At 39.4% G+C, this 21,601-nt stretch overlaps 1 protein-coding gene across 2 annotated transcripts in view; it reads left to right on the top strand.

Moving 5' to 3' along the window:
- LOC122809692 (von Willebrand factor A domain-containing protein 5A-like) overlaps positions 1-21,601 on the top strand; it is a 1,295,998-nt gene that overhangs the window by 295,296 nt on the left and 979,101 nt on the right. For both annotated transcript variants that reach the window (XM_044081369.1, XM_044081368.1), the window contains exon 5: positions 9,184-9,356. In XM_044081369.1, the coding sequence (XP_043937304.1) occupies positions 9,184-9,356 (173 nt within the window). The remainder of the gene's footprint in view (positions 1-9,183; positions 9,357-21,601) is intronic.

Below are 21,601 nucleotides of genomic sequence, written 5' to 3'. Positions count from 1 at the left end.
TCTTTCAGTCTTTCAGTCTCGTGGTTACGCGTGTTGGTATGTTACACATTCCATAGTTGGCGGTATCCTATTTATTTGTACCTCCAAGGTGTTATGAATGTCGTTGACCTATCTATATATTTGCAGATATCGGTGAATCCGTATATATCAACATATACACTCTATCACCCTTTCTATCTGTATTATATATATATATATATGTATATATATGTGTGTGTGTGTGTGTTTCTGTGTGTATATATATATATATATATATATATATATATATATATATATATATATATATATATATTTATATTTATATATATAGCTGACAGGGAAAGTGACAGGCAAGCTACACTTTTCATTGTGTACTTGTCGGTGTATACTGTTTCCTGGACTCTGCACGTTTGTGTCTGTACCTGTCACATTACACACCTGCCATAGGTTAGGGTTACCAGCTGTCCCAGTTTGCGAGGGACAGTCCCTCTTTGGGCAGTTGTGTCCTGCAAAATATTTGTATACATGGCAAATGTCCTGAGATTTTAGGACATACTTATTTCCTATAGTTTATGTAATAGTTGCATAACACAGTTATTCTGTATCTGAACCACCTATAAGTTATAGAAACAGAATAAGTAAGTAAACATTACAAGAATAAGCTTTTGTCTAGGCAAAACAGTGAAGTTCTGATTTTCGTACTGGCCGGGTGTATGTGTCTGCTTGCAGACATCTGACGTATGTCCCACATTGGTCATTTGAAGAGGTGGCAACCCTACCATAGGTACATCTTGGCTAGCAATAGTGTTAGGTGATTGCATACATGATTGCGTGTTCTACTCCTGGCAGTGGTCGTTTTACCCTTCAGATCAGGCGCTATTAGTACAGGGGTGAATAATGCTGGTTTCACCTGTTCTGGACATCATTGACCGTGATCTGCACGATATTCGGAGAAGCTTAGCCCTGTTTTGCACATATCCGTATAGTCATATTTAAACGTCGCTTGCCAGCAGTGGGAAATGCATATTCCTGCTAACGTGTGCTACACATGATCTGATGACCTGCATCCGACATGCATTACTTGTGCCTTTGGGATTATGTTACATCCCTTGCAGGATGTGGGACCGGGAACATGCACGACCGTCACTGCATTTAACACTTGGACATCTGGGATTTGTACACGTGTTATGTTGTTTTGTATGTGGAGTATACTACGGCTGTTACTCCATACTGCACTCACATGGGTAAATCAGTTAGTTTACATATTGATGAGTCCAGTTAATGGTATGTCCATGTGATGTTTACTGGATGTGCTCCGGCATTGAGTATGTATATCACAGTGAGCCACACACGATACTGTGCTACACCTTCAAACGACCGTAGGTGGAGCATGCTGGGGTGACAAATACCTGTCATGGGTACACCCCATGCCTTGACACAACATCCATGATTACATTATGTGGAACCCCTCATTAATGCAGGAGGGAATCCGTGCTAAGTGTGTGCAGAACAGTGCTTACACACATGTGCTCCCGCGATTGCCTCTGCTCCACTAAGCGACAGTTGGTTACTGAATGTTTTGGCGACAGTGGACACTGTTTGCCCCGTTTGGTGTATGGCCTCTGACAATTGGGCGTGTACCTTCCCATATACCTGGGAACCTATACACACAGCACCAACATATGCTGATAGGCGCATGTACTGTTCGGGTGTTGACATTCCGTGTTCCAATAGCTGTTGTGTGTACAATGTTTGAGGGCTGCCTATGTAGGATTCACACAGTGGGCCACCTATACATTACAATTTACAGGTGGTCGTGTTTGTGTGCCATCCATTTTACTGTGTGTGCAGGTGGAGAGGTGTGTCAGTCCGTAGGGGTCTACACTGTCAGAGTATGTGCTATACGTTCCCTCTTTGCCAAGGCGTAGGCATATTGGGCACGCCTCTATCTGCCTACTGGGGCTGGCACAGTGTGTTCGTGATCTGAATCCCTCTGTGCCTGTGATGGCCTTGGCAATTGCGGTGGGCTATGAGGGCCTTCACCATTTTGTCCCTGCTGCAGCTGTTTCCGCAGGATCATATTATGTAGCATGGCACATACTATGAAGATGTGGGCACAAGTGCCTGGAGAGTACTGCAAGTCTCCACCAGATGTGTCCAAGCACCGGAACCATGATTTCAGCATCCCGAACACATGCTCTATGATGATTCTGGTTTGTGCGTGTGCCTCATTATGGCGTTCTTGCATGGGTGTGTGTGTATTTCTGATGGGAGTCATCATCCACGGCTCCAGTGCATAGCCAGCTTTCCCCACAAGGTGGCCATGTGGGATGTCCCCCCTGACAAATACCTGATGCAGCTGTGAGGCATGCCAGATATGAGAGTCATGGTAGCTTCCAGGGCTGCCAGCATACACATCCATGATAATGCCCTGGGCATTGCACATGACCTGGTAGTTGATGGAGTGAAATCCCTTGTGGTTTATGTAATGCCTACCATGCACACCGGGTGGTGACTAGATATGTATGTGCGTGCAGTCTGTTGCACCCAGTACCTCCGGGTAGTGTGCCACATGGTGGAAGTGACACATATTGCTGGCCAACTCCTCCTGAGTTCGGGGGAAGTATATATGTTCATTGGCATGTGGTAACATGGCATCCAGGAACTGGTGTAGTACCCTGGATGCTGATGCCTGTGAGATCCTCATTATATCTCCAGTTGGCCTTTGAAAGGTACCTGTGGCTAGTATTCACAAGCTTACACATACCTTCGTGTCCACTGGGATGGTTTGCCCTCTGTTGTTACTGGTTCTCAGTCGTGGCCAGCACAGCTCCACTATTTTCTGTAAGATGTCCCTGTCCACCCTGTAATGCTCTACTATCTCCAGATCATGTAGCCCCTGGTAGGTTACCTTTTGTCTGAACACTCTTCTCCTCCTCCGGGGCCTGCGGTGGTTGTCGGCGTCATCCTGCACAACACCGTCAGTCTCTAACACATGCTGATGAATCACAGCTATGGCTGCTCCCAACATGTACATTTTAAAAGTTCTCCGTGTGTTTACACCTATGGTGCAGTGTTTGGGAATACACAGGTGTGTGTAGGGTGCTTTCATGCTTTATACTATTGTGCTGTGAACACCGATGATGTCATAGGGTGTGTATGTATGATCGCAGCTACAGGGTACCTTATGTGTTTTACTACCGGAATTACTATTGTAGTGCCTTTGGTGTTGAATTACATTTGGCTGCCATGGATTATCTCTTGACCTTCCCTTTACATTTCTGCACGTTCCACCTACCATTTTCTGACATGCATCCAGCAGCCTGCTTTCATTTGTATTTCAGTTTGATAGTATGCATCCTCGTCATGTTTTTAAAGGCATAGTAAAGAGTCAATTCAATAGGTTGTTAAAGATTTGTAGGCAAGAAAGGGATCGGTTGATGGAACTTGACAACATGGAGAGAATTTTTGTTGAGAGGGGCTATGATGCCTTTATGGTAAAGAAAACAAGATCTCAGGTTACAGGTGAAGCTCAAGATTTGGGATGTACCATGTCCTATAAATATTGTAAGAGTCACTGTGGTAATAATAAACATAGAATTAAGACCAATTTTATGGATAGACTTAGTTTTATCACAACATACACTAATGATAGTACAGCTATCAGGAATATCATTTATAGGAACTGGGGTGTGTTGACCATTGATGACAAGACAGTTAAGATTGTTGGTCACACCCCTATTTTTACTTATAGAAACAATAAGTCTTTAAAAGAGTTGTTATGCAAGAACTTAGGGAGTAATGTCCTAGACCATCCGGTAGTTTTGGGACAGTTGGGTACGTTCCCCTGTAGAAAGTGCAACTATTGTCAATATATATCTACTGATTTTGAGTTTATTCATCCTACATTAGGCAGTTGTGTGAAACCAAATTGCTACGCAACTTGTGAGACAACTGGTTTGATATATCTAGCTTCATGCAATGAATGTCCTGCATTTTACATAGGACTCACAAAACGTAAACTCAAGCAGAGAATATACAACCACCTCTATGACATCAGGTGCAAGAATGAACTTAATGCACTAGCCAAGCATATCTCCGTGAATTCTGGCCATGCCTTTTCTTTTAGGGTTTTGCAGGTTGTACATCCAGGGAATAGAGGTGGAGATTATATGAATCACTTAGAAAGCAAAGAGCTAGAGTGGATTTTTAAACTAAAAGCACATCACTTGCCAGGACTTAATGCTTATGTCTCCATAAGGTCTTATTTAGCTTCACGCAGATAATATATATATCCCATAGATTGTATAATGGTTTAGCAATGACCATTAGATATATATAGCTACTTGGAGTTTTGAGTATTGCCATTCATACATATATCCATATGTCTTATGTAGTTCCAATACATGCTCTACTATATAAGAACACTAATAAATTAATCTAGGGTCATTCTATATATCCAGATCTTGTATTTGTATTTATATTTAAAATATGCTTAATGTTTTTAACAATAGTTTATTATTATGAAATTGCTCATATTATAGATCATATTTTTTATTTTTTAGAACAATTTTTTTTAAAGAACTCTTGAACACATGAGTTTAATGAAGTGTATGCTTTAACTTTTATATATACTATATGATGGTTTAAAATTTTTTAAGTCATTAATATTTTAATGAAACTGTACACTAGAATGTTGTTTTATATTTAAAAGTTGGGAATTTTTAAACTTGAACAAGCTTTTTCTTTCCCTCTCTTTCTCTGTTGCATAGCTAGTTAATCAGTTGCTGTGTTTAACTTGATTGATTAATTGATTTCATCTGGTTCAATTTGATGTGACTGATTCACAGTAACAATGTATAAAATCTCTCAGTTCTTTTGTAATTCATGATCTGAAGAAGCGTATTTACAATACGCGAAAGTGCTAGTCTTTTATTAAAGTTTGTTATATTTTACTGCCTTTTTGCCATTTCTGTGGTGAGACTGAACGTGTTTTTGTATCTACTATTCTTGGTTTGTGACGAGCAGTCTCCGTTGGAAAGAGCAGCTTCTTTTGCTACTTCATTTGTACTTTCCTAGACCTGGCTTATCTTGCATAATGTGTTCTATTGCCGGTCTACTGTCGGTTTGCTTTGCTCTGCTATGAGAGATCTCCTATCTTTGCAATCCAATGCCTCCCCTCCTTTCTTTGCAATCCAATGCCTCCCCTATCCTGTTTTGCAGGTTTCTGTGAGCAGACTTGTCAGCTGCCGTTGATTGGCTGCCGTGAGTTGATTGGTGTTAATTGCTCAGTTGTACTCCAATTACCATACTTCAGCATTTCCTTCTTTTCTTCCCCTGACCTTCCTGTTTGTGCTATTGTTCGTGGCGCGTGCATCCGCTTACCGGGTTTCGGGCACGTTTTCATCTCCATACACATGCGCTTTCGGGCAACATATGTGCTCTCAGCTAAATGATTCTATACCTTCCTCTCCACCCCTGTCATGCAGCTTTGCTTAGCAATGGCCAGGCCAGATTTGCATTGCTCCAATGTGCTTACTGCTACGGTGGCACTCCCCTCTGCTGATGTCATGTATCTCCTCTGAGCCACTCCTCGGTGTTATAGCGCTGTGCTGTATGGTACATCCATCATCTGGTGGGACGTTTGCGATTCAGTATTACCTGCCTCATTTGCATGGCATTGACTACTAATTCATAGTTACCGCGCCGAACACTGTCGCAGGCTCTTAGCAACCCTTGCAGCTTAGTTGTGGTGTACCATGCCTACCATTGTGTATTATGTTGAAAACCTGATTTGTATTACATTGAGATTTTATGACATTTGTATATATTTTCGTTGTGTTCCTGTTTGCGCACACATGCCCTGCGGTTGTACTGTGTGTTACTGTGGACATGACATTAAATGTTGTTTTTTAGTTGTTGTGCATGTTTTCTTATGCCATTGGCTGTGTATTTAGCCATTGGCATATGTTAACTTTGTAATACATGAGTCTGGTCCACTTCCATAGCTCCGATGTTCTGTTTGGGAAAATGTAAACCATGTTTTTTGGTTTGCATTTCCATGGGCTTACGCTATGCCTGCACCAGTTCATGAATCGCTATATGCCTTCATTTGCATGGTGCAACACTGCGCTTGGGGTGATTAGCATACCTATGCCGAGGGCTGCGCAGTTCTGGTGTACACCCGTAGTGCACGTGGAATTGGATCGTACCTGAATTGCTCGACGGCCATATTTGGCATTATTCCACCTACGCTACGCCTGCACCTGGCGCAAGCTTCATGAATCCCGGGGGTGATCTATTAACCATAAGGATAAATTAAAATAGTTTTATTTGTAATTGTCCTGATAAAAATTAATAATTTTTAACTGAATATGTAACCCTAATAAAACTAATAAAATCAAGTAAACGTTTAATAAATCCCATTTATATTGAGGCCAGAATTTGTATCCAATAAAATGCCTTATTTCTCCATCTCCATCTGTTTGCCATCAAACCTGATCCCTCCTAACATCAAATCAGAAAAGTAAATATCCAATACCACTAACCCTTCCTTAAAACCCTTACTGCTTTTTGTTCTTATATAGCTTTAGATCATACATCTGTAAACTATGTTCTAATACTCTCTTAATTTCCTGTGCATCCATTATCTTTTCCATGTACATGGACATTCTACACTATCCTTTGTTTTTCATCATCCATTCATATATACAAGTCAAAGTACAGCCTTGATTAACCTTGGGTCTATATTATATGAGCGAACACTCTAATGAGCAAAACGTCTGGACATTGAGGTGCGTGTTGTGAGATCACAGTACAGTGAAAATTGAGTTTTTAACCTTTCTTCACTGTAGTATGATCTCGGAGTTGGAATATATATTTAGCAGGGGGTGCAGCCCCCCACAATATTGTTTTTGATGTGTGGGATTTTTGCTCAATGAACGTTCGCTTATATGAAATTTCATTCATATAATATAGACCATTAACCTTTCCTGATTGTTGCCATTTATCTTTTATGCGCGTTCATTGTCTATTTTCTTATTTAGTTCAATTTCATTTTATTCATTTATTGATAGTAAGCAGTATCCTCTTTTTCATGAATATTTATTCACAGAATATGTAATTAACAGTAACAGTTTAAACCTCTGATTTACCCATTATAAATCTAATAAGTTTTTCATCAAAGCCTTTTCATGTAAAACTTACATTACATTGAATGTGCTATTGATCAAAAATGTTAATTAACTACATCTGTGTTTCATATAATCTCTTGCACTCGTCTCTCAGTTAATCTCTTCCACTCCTCTTTCAGTTTCTTCCCTCCAAGTTTCTTACTTACCTTAATGTGCCAATTTTCCTGACACAAACCATACAACTTCTTGTATCCAGTTCATCATTCTTCTTTTTATCTTCATGTGAAGCACCTAGTTCACTATTTTATAATTACTTATTACAGTAAAATTAAATTCCTTTCTCCTGTCTTTATTTCTTCCTTTCTTCCATAAAAGTGTTGACTGTCTGAACATAATACTGCTTACCCTCTTTCTCTATAATTCACTGAATTCCTTTAATAGTATGTTTAAATATCTTTTATCTAGAGAGAGATACAATACTGTTGCTTAATGTATTGAATTGCAAGTAAAGACATATTTAAATAAGAAATATTTATTATTAATTATTTAATAGATGCATGTCACTGTGGAAATGACACCCCAACCCCATGTGCAAAATGGGAAAAGGGGTTTAAGAATGGATGGAGTTAATATTTAAAGCAGTATTTCCTTTTCCTTTCCTTGTATGTCCAATCCATCCAAATCTGGATTACTTCTTGTCTTTTTACATTGTTCTTTGGGTCTCTCTTGCTTTCTGATTTCCTGTTGTCCACATAGTCCTGTATGTGATGCACCTATCCAGCATTGTTAGTGATTTTCTTATCCAGCGGTTAATTTCAGCGTCCTTAAAGGTGTCTGAAGGGCTCATCCTTATCTGCAGTTGTACCATCCTTCCTCTTCCTTTTCTGATTTCTGCATGCTCTGTTTCTATTCCCTGCCCTTTTTTATTCTTGGATAAAATTGTAGCCCTCTTCTGCTTCCCCCAGTTTTCTACTCTGTTTCTGTTTTCATGTCTTATGTTTTGCTGGTCATCTTTGTCCCTTGCTCTGTTATTCTTGCCTCCATTTGTACTCCCATCTACCTGTTCAGCATGTGATATAGTCCAGTTTTGTTTTGTTCTGTTCCACTCTGGCATGTTGAGATCTCTCCTTGGTCCATCTGTCTCTTCTTCTCTTACCCCCCTCTGCAGATTGCCCCCTCACTCCATGTCAGGAGGTGAGTATGAGGTTACTACCGAAAGTTACTAGTAATTTAATCATTTCAAAGCATAGAACACTGACCCTGGAGGAATTAAAGGCCTGTCAAAGCATAGGTAACCATTTGAAGTTTCAGGACCTGCTAGAATGAGTCCCAAAATATAAAGACTGAATTTATGAAAGATTGGACTTACATATACTAAGTCTGAGGTGCCATTTATCAGAATATTCCCTTTTGTCTGAGATATGGCAATTTCGGAGTTGGTGTGTATAAGACTGAGGGGTGGGGGGGGCTTGTCCCTCCCCACATGGGAGGTGCAGCGGGGTGCTTGATCCTCTGCAAATAAATAAGTTTAAAGGAGAGGAGTGATTTTTGAGATTCTTCTGTGTTTTTAGTTATCTTTTTTTTGGCTTGTCAGTACTCGGCACTTGGAGCACTGACATTTCAATAGGGAGACAACTATTAATTACAAGTAGGGGTACATAGTTTTTGTCTGTTGAGAGACATCTGCAGCAAAGACAGTTATGGTGACTCCTGAGATAAGCTAATATGCAGAAATATGATTCCTATTCTGAATTTCATCCAAACTAAAATAATACAATATACATTTTATTAGTGACCAGTCTACTCGGTGTTAGCTTAACAAATCAGAATACATATTTTAAGTTGTTAAACAGATATGCTGTAAGTTTTATGAGATAAGCTATGGTATTCCATGAACTAGTCCAGGAATCTGTCTTCCAGATCTTCAGGAAACTTCAACCTCATAATGTAACTTAGTTTATAAGTCTTTGTAAACCATTAATGTTTTATTGTATTTCACATTGCATAAGCAGAAGTGATTCTGGAACTATGTGCAAGGGAGATGCCTTTAATGCAGTATTCTTTATTTCAGACTACCCAGTTAAGAATGTTACTCAAAGCATACCTCGAGTGGCTGTACATCAACTACCCTATAGGCTACACCTGAGTCTCCAAGTGGAGGGAGTGCAGGAAATCCAGGCTATTAAATCTAATTGTGCACTTACAGACATTGTCTACAGTGATGACCTGAAGACCTCAGCACAGGTATGCACTATAATGTACACTTCTCTGCTTATTTATTTATTTTTTAATTGTAATATGTCTGAAATAGTTGAATACACTAATTTATCCTAATGGTAAAACCCTAGGTGAAGAGTGTGATACATACAGGCATATTATGGCATCTGAAGTGTGGGTAAGGGAGATGGGTGATGGGAAGGTTGACGATGTGTTGTGGTCACATCTTACCATGGCACAAATGGGGCTAGGATAAGACAGGCATGTTAAATATTTATTTGAAGGAGGTATAAAGATGGTCAGGGTCTTACATGAGGGGATTTTAACATTGTGCTAGTCCCTAAAATGGGTAAGTCATTTGGTATGACCGAGTCCCATAGGCAATGTCAGAATTAGAATTGGAACAGAGTTTCCCTTATAAGTTTGTTTGCCATGCTGAAACTATGGGGGAGATATTGGGAGGGGGGTGAATGCATATCCTTCAGTGAATGAAATAGAGATGAGAATTGGATAGACTTGAGAGAGACAATGCCTGTGCTTTTGGACAGATGGGAAGAGAAGTGAGTCCACTAATGCTGCTTCCACTTGCATTGTATCTGTACAGGTATGTAGAAACTGACTGCCATGATAAGGTACTGAAAGATATGCAATGAGTTTGTGAAATTATGAAGGGAAGAGGAGTAGAATAATAAAACATATGCAAAGGTTGGATAGGCGGATACCTGGATGGGGGAAGCCAGATTTCAAACTGTATGATGGAGCTGAAAATATGGTACATCATTAAAGGGGTATTTTGAATTATCAGTTGAGATCAGTAATGTAGGAAAGTACTAAGACCCATAGCTGTGGCACAGTGATACAGGTTGTTGAAAGGGTGGATTGAGATGTGTATGAATATATGGGGATTAAGGTTATGGAATGGTAAGGAAAGCCTCCTGAATCTTTTGGATGGTTCCATCTGTTGAGCCTTTCGGAAAGGATTAAAAATGAAATATTACATGGCTATGTGATGTAAATGAATTGTTAGTTATTGATGGGCACCTTGGGAGTTTCAAGTGTTGTGAAAAGAGAATTACATTGTAAAAAGGGGATTGGCCGGTCCATAGGGTAACTGTTCTACTCAAATCAGACATACACGTTAGTAAATCAGTAAATATAGCAAAATGCAGTCTTTTGTGTTAAAATATATTTTCATGTGTAGAGCAGTTTATCTGAGAATAGGTCATGTGATCCAAGATGTAAACCTCTCAGCTGTAAAAATGCTTAAAGCTATAAGCCTTGTTTAGATCCAGTATATTGATTATGATGTTCTTCGTTCCACATTGCTGCAGTCCTTACTATTGAACATTTTGGTTTTTCTTGCTCAGTATTTAACCCGATGTCAGAGAAAAGTGAATAACTGTATTTCTTGTGGGAAACAGATACCTCATAGGGATTACCATACTTTGTGTATACCTTGTTTAAGGTTAGTGTTTGGGAAGCGCTAATATTAAAATGCCGCCGGATGGGTTGATGAATTCTTTAGAAGGCTCAGTGGAGCCAGAGGTTTTGCCAGGAGTTTCATTGGAGTCTCAGGCAGAGACTTTACTGTTACAGGATGTGCCTTCTCAGGAGGTAGGCCAGGCTGAGGGGGCTTCTCAGGTAACTGTTCTTCCCTCTCTTCCCAAGGTAGTTAGAGCCTCTCCTTCTGTTGCCAAAACTTCTTTGAGAGGTAGGCCAAGTTCAGCTTCAGTGGGGGCTTCTCCTAGCATTTCAGGTTCTGTGCCTAAGAAACATATGCTTAAAATGGCAGAAGATTTGATTACTATGATTAGAGGTTCTATGCCCCTCCTGATAAGAGGCCTAGGGTGGAACCGAGTTTGATAGTTTTGAACAGTGTTCAGAGGCTTCTGAGTCTTCTGGAAGATTTGCAGGAGTTTCCTCCTTATTCTGATTCTGATGTGGATGATTCCACTCCTACAGCTTCTCCTCCTGAGGATTTCTCATTTTCAGAGACTCTGCATTCCATGAGGGAGCACTTTAAATGGGAAGGCCAGGATTACTCTGATTCCAGGAAAAGGCTTAGGAATTCTTGTTTTGCCCCAGCATAGGCCCTTAGCTATACCTCCTGTGTTGAATGTGGTGGAAGATGTTTTGCAGAGGCTTCCTGAACCCTGATTCTTTGCCTCCTGCTCCTGTTAAACCTGATAGGTACTATAGGGTGCCTGAAGCTCATAAGTATCTTTTAAGAGTCCTAGGGCAGACCGGAAACTGTTTCTCAGGGCCCTAAAGGTGTTAAGGCCTCTGTGGTTAAAAACCCTGTTCCCACTGATAAAGAGGCAAGGGCTTTGGATAGATGGGGAAAGAAAGTGTATACTTCTTCCACTTTAGCCATGACATGCTTAAATATCAAAATTATCTCCTTTCACAACTGAAATCTAAGGTGGATGCTTTGGTGGAAGGTATTGAGTGTAAAGAGTTGCTGGATTTAGTTCATGTGTCTGAACAAGTGGGTAAGCATTCCTTGCAATGTGGTTTTGATGCTGTACAGGCCTCCTCGAGGGTGGCTGCCACTAGTTCTGTTCGCATGCCTGGTTGAGGGATCAGAATTTAGCTGAGCATGTTAAGACAAGGATTTTGGATGCTCCTTTACAGTCGGATGTGTTGTTTGGTTCGCCTGTGGAAGCAGTTTTAAAGAAAATGGAGGACAAAGCTAAGTCTATGCAAACTGTTAAAGATTTTTACAGGTGCAGAGTAGAAATTGGCCGGATGGACATATCCTGCTTATGATTCCCAGTCTAGGAGTTCACCTGCTCAGACTTCTGGTGAGGGCAGGGGTCAGTCCAACAGACCCAATGATTTCAGCTGCCAGTAGATTCTAGACTGTTTCTTTCAAGGAAAATTGGGATTTAATTACTCAAGACAGATGGGTGTTGGATATCATTCACTACAGGTTTTATTTCCATACATTGCCCCTTTCAAAGGCATGGCTCACAAGCAAATTTCTCAGTTACTCCAAATAGGGGCCATTCAGCCAGTCCCTGTATCAGAAAGGCCTAGGATTTTATTCTCGAGACCAATTTTGGATTTATCTATCCTCAACACTTATCTGGACATTCCCAAGTTCAAGATGTTGACGTTGCAACAGCTTTTACCTCTTCTGGGCAAAGATCACTGGATCTGATTCTGGCTCAAGAAAAGGAAGACCTTCTACAGCATCTGGAATATGTTATAGCAGTGCTAAGATGCCTAGGGTATTCTGTGAACGAAATAAAGTCCAGTCTAGTACCCTCTCAAGACATGTGCTTTCTGGGTGTGAGACTGAATACAGCAGCCCAGATGGCCTTTTTAACCCCGGACAAACAAAAGAGTCTATCACTTTACTTCCATCAACTATCTCATCAGTCCGTGCTGACTGCAAGGACAGTCCTTCAAGCATTAGGGTTCATGGCATCTGTATCTCAAAATGTATGGACACAGCACTGCCAGGATTTGGACACTGTCATTCAAATAATACCTTGCCTTCAAAAAGAATTTTTGTGGTGGGCTCAGGAATGTCACCTAAACAAGTCAGATTTTAACGACAGATGCCTCGGACATTGCTTGGGGAGCTCATCTGAATGGAAAGTGGATACAAGACAAGTGGCCTGCCAGACTACAGCATCTACATATCAACATGAAGGAGATGTTAGCAGTCCAGTTTGCATTAATGGCTTTCAAGGAGTTACTTCTTTCAGGGCAGGTGTTGATTCTAACAGACAACACAACTGTCATGTGGTACATCAACAAGCAAGTGGGGAACACATTCTTATCCTCTATGCAGGCAAGCAATGATTTTATGGGAGATGCAACTAACTCTTCAGGCAAGGTTTCTGCCGGAGCACAGAACTCCTTAGCAGATGTGTTAAGCAGACAAATCATGGATCCCCGAAACTGGATCTTCATGTATTTCAGAAATTGACAGTGTCATGGGGAACTCCAGACATAGATCTGTTAATTTCTCCACTAAACCACCAGCTGCCAAAGTTTTGCACAAAGGGGTTTCATCACACAGCTTGGAAAGTGGATGCTCTGTCTTTCAGTTGGAAAAACCTTCATGTATATGCCTTTCCACCTCTGCCTCTTCTTCCAAAGGTGCTATTAAAAGTCAGACAAGACAAGCCAAGGATGATTTTGATAGCTCCAGATTGCAACACTGGTACCCACTACTAAGGAGTCTGGTAAGGAAGCCTCCATGGCCTTTACCTTTGATTCCTCATCTGTTATCTCAGAAGGACGGTCATCTGCTCAATGTCAAGCTTCACTCTCTTCATCTAACAGCCTGGCATATTCTGTGTTGAAACACAGCAGGTCTCAACTTCCTCAACAAGTTTTAAATGTGATTATGGAAGCTAGAAGACCTAGTACAAGGAAAGTGTAAATGGAAGAGATTTTTATTTTGGAGTACAGCAAAGAATTTGGAGATTTCTGAGCCTAATTTGAGTGTGGCTCTTCAATATCTTACTGAGTTATTGGACAAAGGTTTGTCCTTCTCTTCCATTAAGATTCATGCTGCAGCAATTTCAGCTCACTATGATTGTGACCCACCATTGTTTTCGCATCCTTTGTTCAAGCAGTTTCTTAGAGGGGCAAAGAATATAAGAGCTCCTACTCCTGCTTGGGATCTCAATTTTGTGTTGGACTGCTGAATTGAAATACTTGTCATGGAAGACTGCTTTTCTGTTGGCTATTACTTCTGCAAGAAGGGTGTCTGAGTTGCAGGCCCTTATGGCAGTAGAGCCCTTTTGATTTTCCATAAGGATAGGGTATCATAATCCTTCCTTTATGCCTAAGGTGGTTTCTAGTGTGGCTTTAAACCAAACTATTCATTTGCCTACATTTTATGCAGACCCCCAAAATAAAGATTTTGCACACTTTAGATGTACACAGGCAATTGCGTTATTATTTAAGCAGGACTAAGGATTTTAGGCAGTCTCAGCAGTTGTTTGTTTCTTTTGCTTTGAGTTCAGGGCAAGCCTGTGTCAAAACAAACTATTTCTAGGTGGATTGGGTTTTGCATTGCATTTTGTTATTCCCATCATGGCAAGGAGATTCCAGCTGGGATTAGGCCCCATTCCACTAGGGCTACTGCCACTTCAACAGCATTTCTAAGGGGGGTGGCAACTAAGGATATTTTGGAGGCAGCTACTTGGAGTTCAGTGCATACCTTCTCTAAGCATTATCACCTTCCTATCTACTCTAAGTCTAGGGCTGGTTTTGCCACTGCTGTTTTGCAAGGCATGTTGTCAGCTCCTACTTCTTTATGATTTGCCAGCCTCCCTTACCTCTGCTTTGGGATTCTACCAGGACTGCAGCAATGTGGAACGAAGAACATAGTACAGTTTTGTACCTACCATAAATGTAGATGTTCTCCTTCCCTCTGTGTTTAGGGGTGGTTGTGTAGGTGAGGTTATATGCTGATATTTTTGTATATATCTTTTTGTATATATTGTACATATGTTTGGTGCAGGTATTTTGGGCCTTGTCTTTAGGGTCTTCTGACATCTCGCACTGACGTCAGTCTAATCGCCTGACCGACGCGTCAGCCTCTCTGGTATTCTTCAGCACAGTAAAAGTAAATACCTGTTAACACATAATATCATGCAGCTATTCAGTTCAATACACAGACTGTCAATGATTCTGGATGAAGACAGATTATTTATTGCATTAGTATCCTGATACGGAATGTTGCAAAAGTGAGAAATTCAACCATATGCACAGAAACAAGACTTTTTATATCTTCTTCTTCTTCTTCTTCTTTCTTTCGGCTTTTCCCGGTTTGGGGTCGCTACAGCTAAACAGGAAAAACATAAACTAGTTCATAGAAAATTCAAAGTTTTGTCAACTTGTGATAAAACATTTGCACATTTTCAAGGCTGAAAGGAGTAAAGAGCTGGATCTAGGACTATTTACCGAATTCACAATTTACCGAAACACAAACGCTCGTGCACAGTTTCACGAAAGTGCTTTTTCACCGAAAATGCACTTTCGCAAAACAGTAATAAAAAATAAAAAACATAAACTAAAAAAAAAAAAATAGTAATCAAGTTTATCCAGGGGGCAAGCCCTCTGCAGCCCCATGTGGGGGCCGTGTCCCCCCACCCCCTACTTTTATACTCTCACTCCGAGATTGCACTACAGTGGGATTAAAGGGAATATTCCCTTATCCCCAGTGTGCCATGATCTCAACAACAGCCCTTTTGCAATGTGTTTTACCTTTTTTATTTCTGTTTTGCGAAAGTGCATTTTCGGTGATAAAGCACTTTCGTGAAACTGTGTGCGAGCATTTGTGTTTCGGTAAATTGTGAATTCGGTAATCAGTCCTGGACCCAAACAGATATACATATGGGAGGATTGCTTAAAACATTTCTCATGCTATTATCTTGACATGGTTTACAAGTTTACTTTCAGCAGGCTTGCCTCAGATATGTTCAATGCAAGTACAAGGTACAGACCTTTCTTTTATAGTTACATGAGTAAAGGAAATATTTATCATCTGCTTGCTAAGCTCTAATGAAGTCTTAATAAGTCAAGCTACTTTTCATGCAGGAAAAGAAAAATATGAAACTGTTGCAGTAATTTTAAGCTAAAAGTGTATTCAAATAAGTATTTAAGTAATATATTCATTACAACGGTCATCCAAGAATATTCTTTCTGCTGTGTATTGTTAATAATATTTCCTTTCACAATATTCATCTATGCAGCCTATAATGCCATCAGTTTAAATGAATAATCTGTACCTATTTTATATTTAACTAAGCATTAACAGGACTACTTTTTTAGTATCATAAATATGCTCAGCTATTCTTTCTTTACATTTTCTGATAAACTTTACTGTTGTAGTATTCGGAAACAGGGCGATGCATTATGGTGAATAGATGAGCTGGGAGAAGTGATTCATGGACAAGTTTAGTGAGATTGCACAACTGACAAAATAATGAAGTATGCCTCATATCTTTGCCTACTGTATAATGGCAGGCAGTTTGAGAAACATTGTAGAAGCAGGAAAAAGTGTGAATGCAAAAGAGGACAGCAAACATGCCTGTGCAATCTGGGAACCTTTAAAAATAGCATTGCAAACTATGGTGATCAGGGCATCTGTACGTTATCGTTTCTCAGTGCACAGGGAAAGAAATCCCACTAAGATGACAAGGGTGCCATGTACACTGGATAGTCAACATTCAGAAGCAGCTGTTATGGTGTTGCAGGACATGTGACACAATACTCACACATGTGCATGCACACACACATACACAGACACGCGCACACACACACACACACACACACACACACACACACACACACACACACACACACACACACACATGCTTAATGCATCCCCTAGTGACACACATACAGTTTTATCCTGTGGGGCATGGTGCATTTCATCCACATAATACCCCTGACGTACACCATCAATAAGCATAATTCTGTCACTGTCACCACTGAGGGAAAGTAGGAGCCCGCCAGTGTCTTAGAGGCATTGCTGTGTTATGAGGCCCCTGAGAGTTGACCTGTCCACAGCTATGGGCAGTGTTGTAGATGTTGGCATGAAAGGACATGTCAGTGACCCAAATCTCCTGCCTGTTCCCTGTGCCCTTTCAGTGTGATTCCCCCACTCCAGTCACATAGCTTTCATGGGTACTGCAGTACTGGGACAACATATGGTCCACTGTGTGTGTGTGTGTGTGTGTGTGTGTGTGTGTGTGTGTGTGTGTATATGTGCATGTGTGTGAAAATCATGTACCCCACAGTATATAGTGCTAGTGGTGTGCATCTGCAGCAGTTTGGTCTGCTATCACATTCCTTATATGTGACCATAGCAAGTATCCTCCTCTCCTGCATCAGGCAACTGATATTTGTAATGTGACCACTTCATTAATTGCTTTACAGTAAGGCTCATAATGCGGTTTTCATGCTGATGAGGTACTGGTAACATGATGGCCTTGAAATCACACTAACAACATAATGTGTCATGAGCTATATTTCAAGCTACAGGACCCAGTCTGGCTTCTACACCACTACTAATCTTTAGTAGTGGCACATGCCACTTTGCAGCCCAGCCACACAACTACACCACCACAGTGCATTATTGATCAGAGATGTTCTGCAGCCACAAACGATTTGTTAGCCAGGGAGGGTATGCATGCCTGTGTAGCTTGGCTACACAGCTGTCACCATTCCCAGTGCTTCTAGCCACGTGGTTTATGCCACAAGCTGCCCATTATTGCATATCACATAGTTCCAGTGACATTATGCATTGGACCTCAGCTATCGTTCTTAATTCTGGGCTTGCCCTGACAATTTAATATGGCTTCAGAATAGATTTTCTATTTCAAGGCTCCATTGTGGCACAGTAAGGACAAAAAAATCTTTCTGCACATGTTGCACGTGAGATGTAAGGAATAAATGCTTGGAGAATATAAGGGTCCCTTGTGCAAGGTTGATGTTTTGTGCATGCTTGCCTGGATGCCCATAGTATCACTCACCACCCAGGTAAGCATGTATGCAACAATATATTGTTATTTATCATATTTTAATTTTGTGAATATAAAGTTATCAGGGTTTATTTTAATATTTAATCTGTTTATGAATGTTTGGAGGGAAGTGACAACTTTGAAAAAAAAAATATATATATATATATATATATATATATATATATATATAGATAGATAGATAGATATTTACATATTAACGTATGTATTTATAAACTTGAGGGATTAATCTATGAAAAACTAATTATCATTTGATGAAGGTGATGCTATACACTACGATTAAAAGCAAATTAAAGTAAATCTGTTCTTACTGTCACATACTTCTCAACTTCTTTCCTCAAGATTTCCTGACAAAGCCAAAAAAAAATGGAGGACTAAGACCCAAAATCAGAACACTTTTTAAATATTACTTTAACTCACATAAAAAGATAAGAGAACAATGGGTTGTAATCATCATGCATTTTGTGAACAATAAAATATCTGAAACTTAACATCTGGCATTATTGACTGCCTATAGTAGCAATTTAATGGAAAATCAAAACATTTTTGGGGACATGACAAATTTATGAGACAAAATCAGGGGTAGGCTCCAGCTTCCATAAAGCCATAAAAAGAGCAAAGTGGGTATTATAAAATGAAATGCTGAAAGTAAATAGTATATAGCAACATTTTCTCAGCTCTGTGGCATAGAGAGATGGAGCCTCAGCTGTGACCCAGGTTTGATTAGTGCTGCCATTCACAGGGGATTTAACTGGGGTGATGGGAATCAGCAACATTTGTTGGCTCACCTTTCCTAGGGCAGAGAGGTGATTCCACAGCTAGTGCAAAATAAGGAAATCCAGCCCTACCAGAAAAAACTTGAAGAAATGCACTGGCAGGTCAAAGAATACATACGGTTTCATTCATTCATTTTTGTATCAAAAGTCTAAGACGTTTGAATAAATCTGAGAAAATGTTGTCTTTTAGCACCCCACCTAAGATCCGTAACTGCTGATAGGATGACCCAGTATTTATATCCTCTGGGAAACTTATTGCATCTGATTGGTTTGAGTGCTGTTGGATGTGTGATTGAATGTTCCATGCTGATGCCACTGACTGCTATTGCAAGTGTGCAGGATTGTTAGTAATGCATTCAGAAACAGCCTTCTACTATCGTCAGCTAGGATCCATCCCATGTTGCCCGGCTATCCTGCATTCCTACTCTGTAGGCTTCCAGAACATTTTTTTTTTTTCATTTTATAAGGCCATGCTCCATAGGATATGCCAGTTGAATGCCAAGGCATCTTGGCTGTGGAGATCAAAAATGGACATTTGCATAATGCATCTGTTTGTACATGGGGTACAAGCTCTGACCTTTCTATGTTCACATTGCTGTATGTGAGGGGTTAATGGATTTATCAAGGTTTCTTGAACTCTACTGTGACACACTTTTTTTTTACTCACTATGCAAACCATTTATCAATGAAGTTACTTTGCATTGGAGTCTTAAGTTTTACTCATTGGTTCTCTCCTCCTAGGAGATTCATGAGGTTGATTGGAGGAGTTTGAGGCACTTTCTGAGGTTTTATTTCAGTCATCTGAAGGGCAGAATCAGTTAAGCACATGTACATCCACTGATAATTCTTATATGAGATCTACAGATACATCAACAGAACAATGAACAAAGAATATTATGAATGGATGTGTTGAGAGTAAATATGGAATATTTACAACAAATACAAAGTGGAAGAATTTTTGATATTTCCATAGGACCACTCTAACTGTAAGGAAATACTGTATAACTGCATTAAGGTTTACCCATAATTTTACTGCTTCAACTGACAGTGCAGAAGTTTACAGGCTTCAGCTTATATCACATGACTCGCTGTTTTGCTGTAAAAGAGAAGGAATGATTACAATTTTCTGCTGATGATGTAGTCTTTAAATATGACATTTTCACTTTTACATCTGTCTCAAATGCTATATGCAGATTCATCACTCTGTGCCTAAGAAATGAACAACACTGCAAAACCACCGAAAAGGTTAACTGGCTGCCTGTGGAAAAAAAAAATTTACTGACTTTCTACTTGCCTCTCAACAATTTAAACTTGTCAAGAATATTACCTTCCATCTACTAGCCTGTAGAGTATTCAGAGATGCACCAACATATAACCTTAGAAATCTTAACTACTCATCTGCTCTCCTCTAAAACCCCCAAATGTGGCTTCACTGCAACAGACCAGGCTTTCTCACTCCTTGGTCCCAAATTGTAGGAATATTTGACTTTTTTTCTTAAAGCTCATTCCTCTTACCCTGTTTTCTGAACAAAAATAAAAACACATTTCAAGACTCTAGGAAAATGCAGTCAATATCTTTCTGGTCATATACCTTAACCACTTCCTGGCTGTCTTTCCTTCTTCCCACTAAATACCATGTTTTGACTCTGCTTTTCCTTTTGGTTCTTTCTGCATGCCAACTCTGATTTATACTCTGTCTATAATGCATGTATATGTTATGTTTTTGTAGTCACTCTGTATTTATAGTTCATAGGTTCATAGTTTATTACTGAGCTAACTGTCCTTGAGAGACATTTTAAGCCTAGCCAATTATCCTTTGAGAGACTCAAACCTGCACCTTGGGTTTGTAAGGCAAACACCTTAGCCATTAAGTCATCCTCCCAACCAATGTCATTTATCTGTTGGCTTTATACCCTCATGCCTTCTATGATATTCACTTCATATATAATATATGTATGCATTGCAGGTTGTCGTTCACTCTATATATAATGTCCTTTATCTATTATGTTTACCCTGGACTGAGATTGAAATAAGTCTGCTGGAACCATTGTTCTACTGCAGTTAACAAATTCAAAATAAAATAAAATAAATACAAAGAACCATTTACAAATGCAAAGTATAAGACATTTCAATATGTAACCAGACCTTGCAAAAGTATTACTGTTTTTATCAAAAAAATCAACAAAGACGTCTTCAGATTAAAGTAGCAATTTGAAAACACTAATTAAAAAGGGAACACACTACATGAGATATTAACTAAGTGACGAGTAATGCTAGTTTTGGGGAGGTTGTAAACATTTTTATTGCATTTTTGTTTAAAATAACTTACAAAATTTAACAATTATCTAACATACAAGAAAATACAAACAAGAAGCTATGTACAAAGTCCACAGTAAGCTATGGCAATTAATCAGCCATTAATAATTTTCTAATAATTCTTTAAGCTTTTGGCAAATAAAAGTTTGTGTGTATGATTTGAAGTTCTGTTATATAATGTCTGTATTTCCATATTACATACACTTTTTGCTAAGCATATTCATTCAGTAAAAGAGAGGGTGTTCTTACTTTTGCAATTTATTGTAATGATTTTCCTAGCTATAGCTAGAATTGACCATAGACAGTGGTATGGAATCTATAACTAGAGCATTAAATAAAATCAAGGAATTTAATATGACATAATTATCTGACCACAATGCTTTAACAAAATTTCTAAATTCAGACCAAAACTGTATAATTATCCCGCATTCAATTACCATGTGAGACCAGTTATCATCTGTAACCTCATCACATATCCCATATTTTATTTCCATTTTTTATAAGTCAATGCAATTTTATGTGGTGTTAGAAAGGTTCTATGTAAATATCTCCAAGTAAATATTTTCCAAAAATGTGATATAGTAGTGTAATTTTTAGAATTTAATAATAGCTTCTTGTTCATTTCCACAAAGGTTTCATTATTAATCTTTGTTGAATATTCCCAAAA

Source organism: Protopterus annectens, chromosome 8.part0 (assembly GCF_019279795.1).
Source record: "Protopterus annectens isolate FY-2018-M chromosome 8.part0, PAN1.0, whole genome shotgun sequence".
Classification (NCBI taxonomy): Eukaryota; Metazoa; Chordata; order Ceratodontiformes; family Protopteridae; genus Protopterus; species Protopterus annectens.
This window is presented reverse-complemented; position numbering and strand designations above follow the sequence as displayed.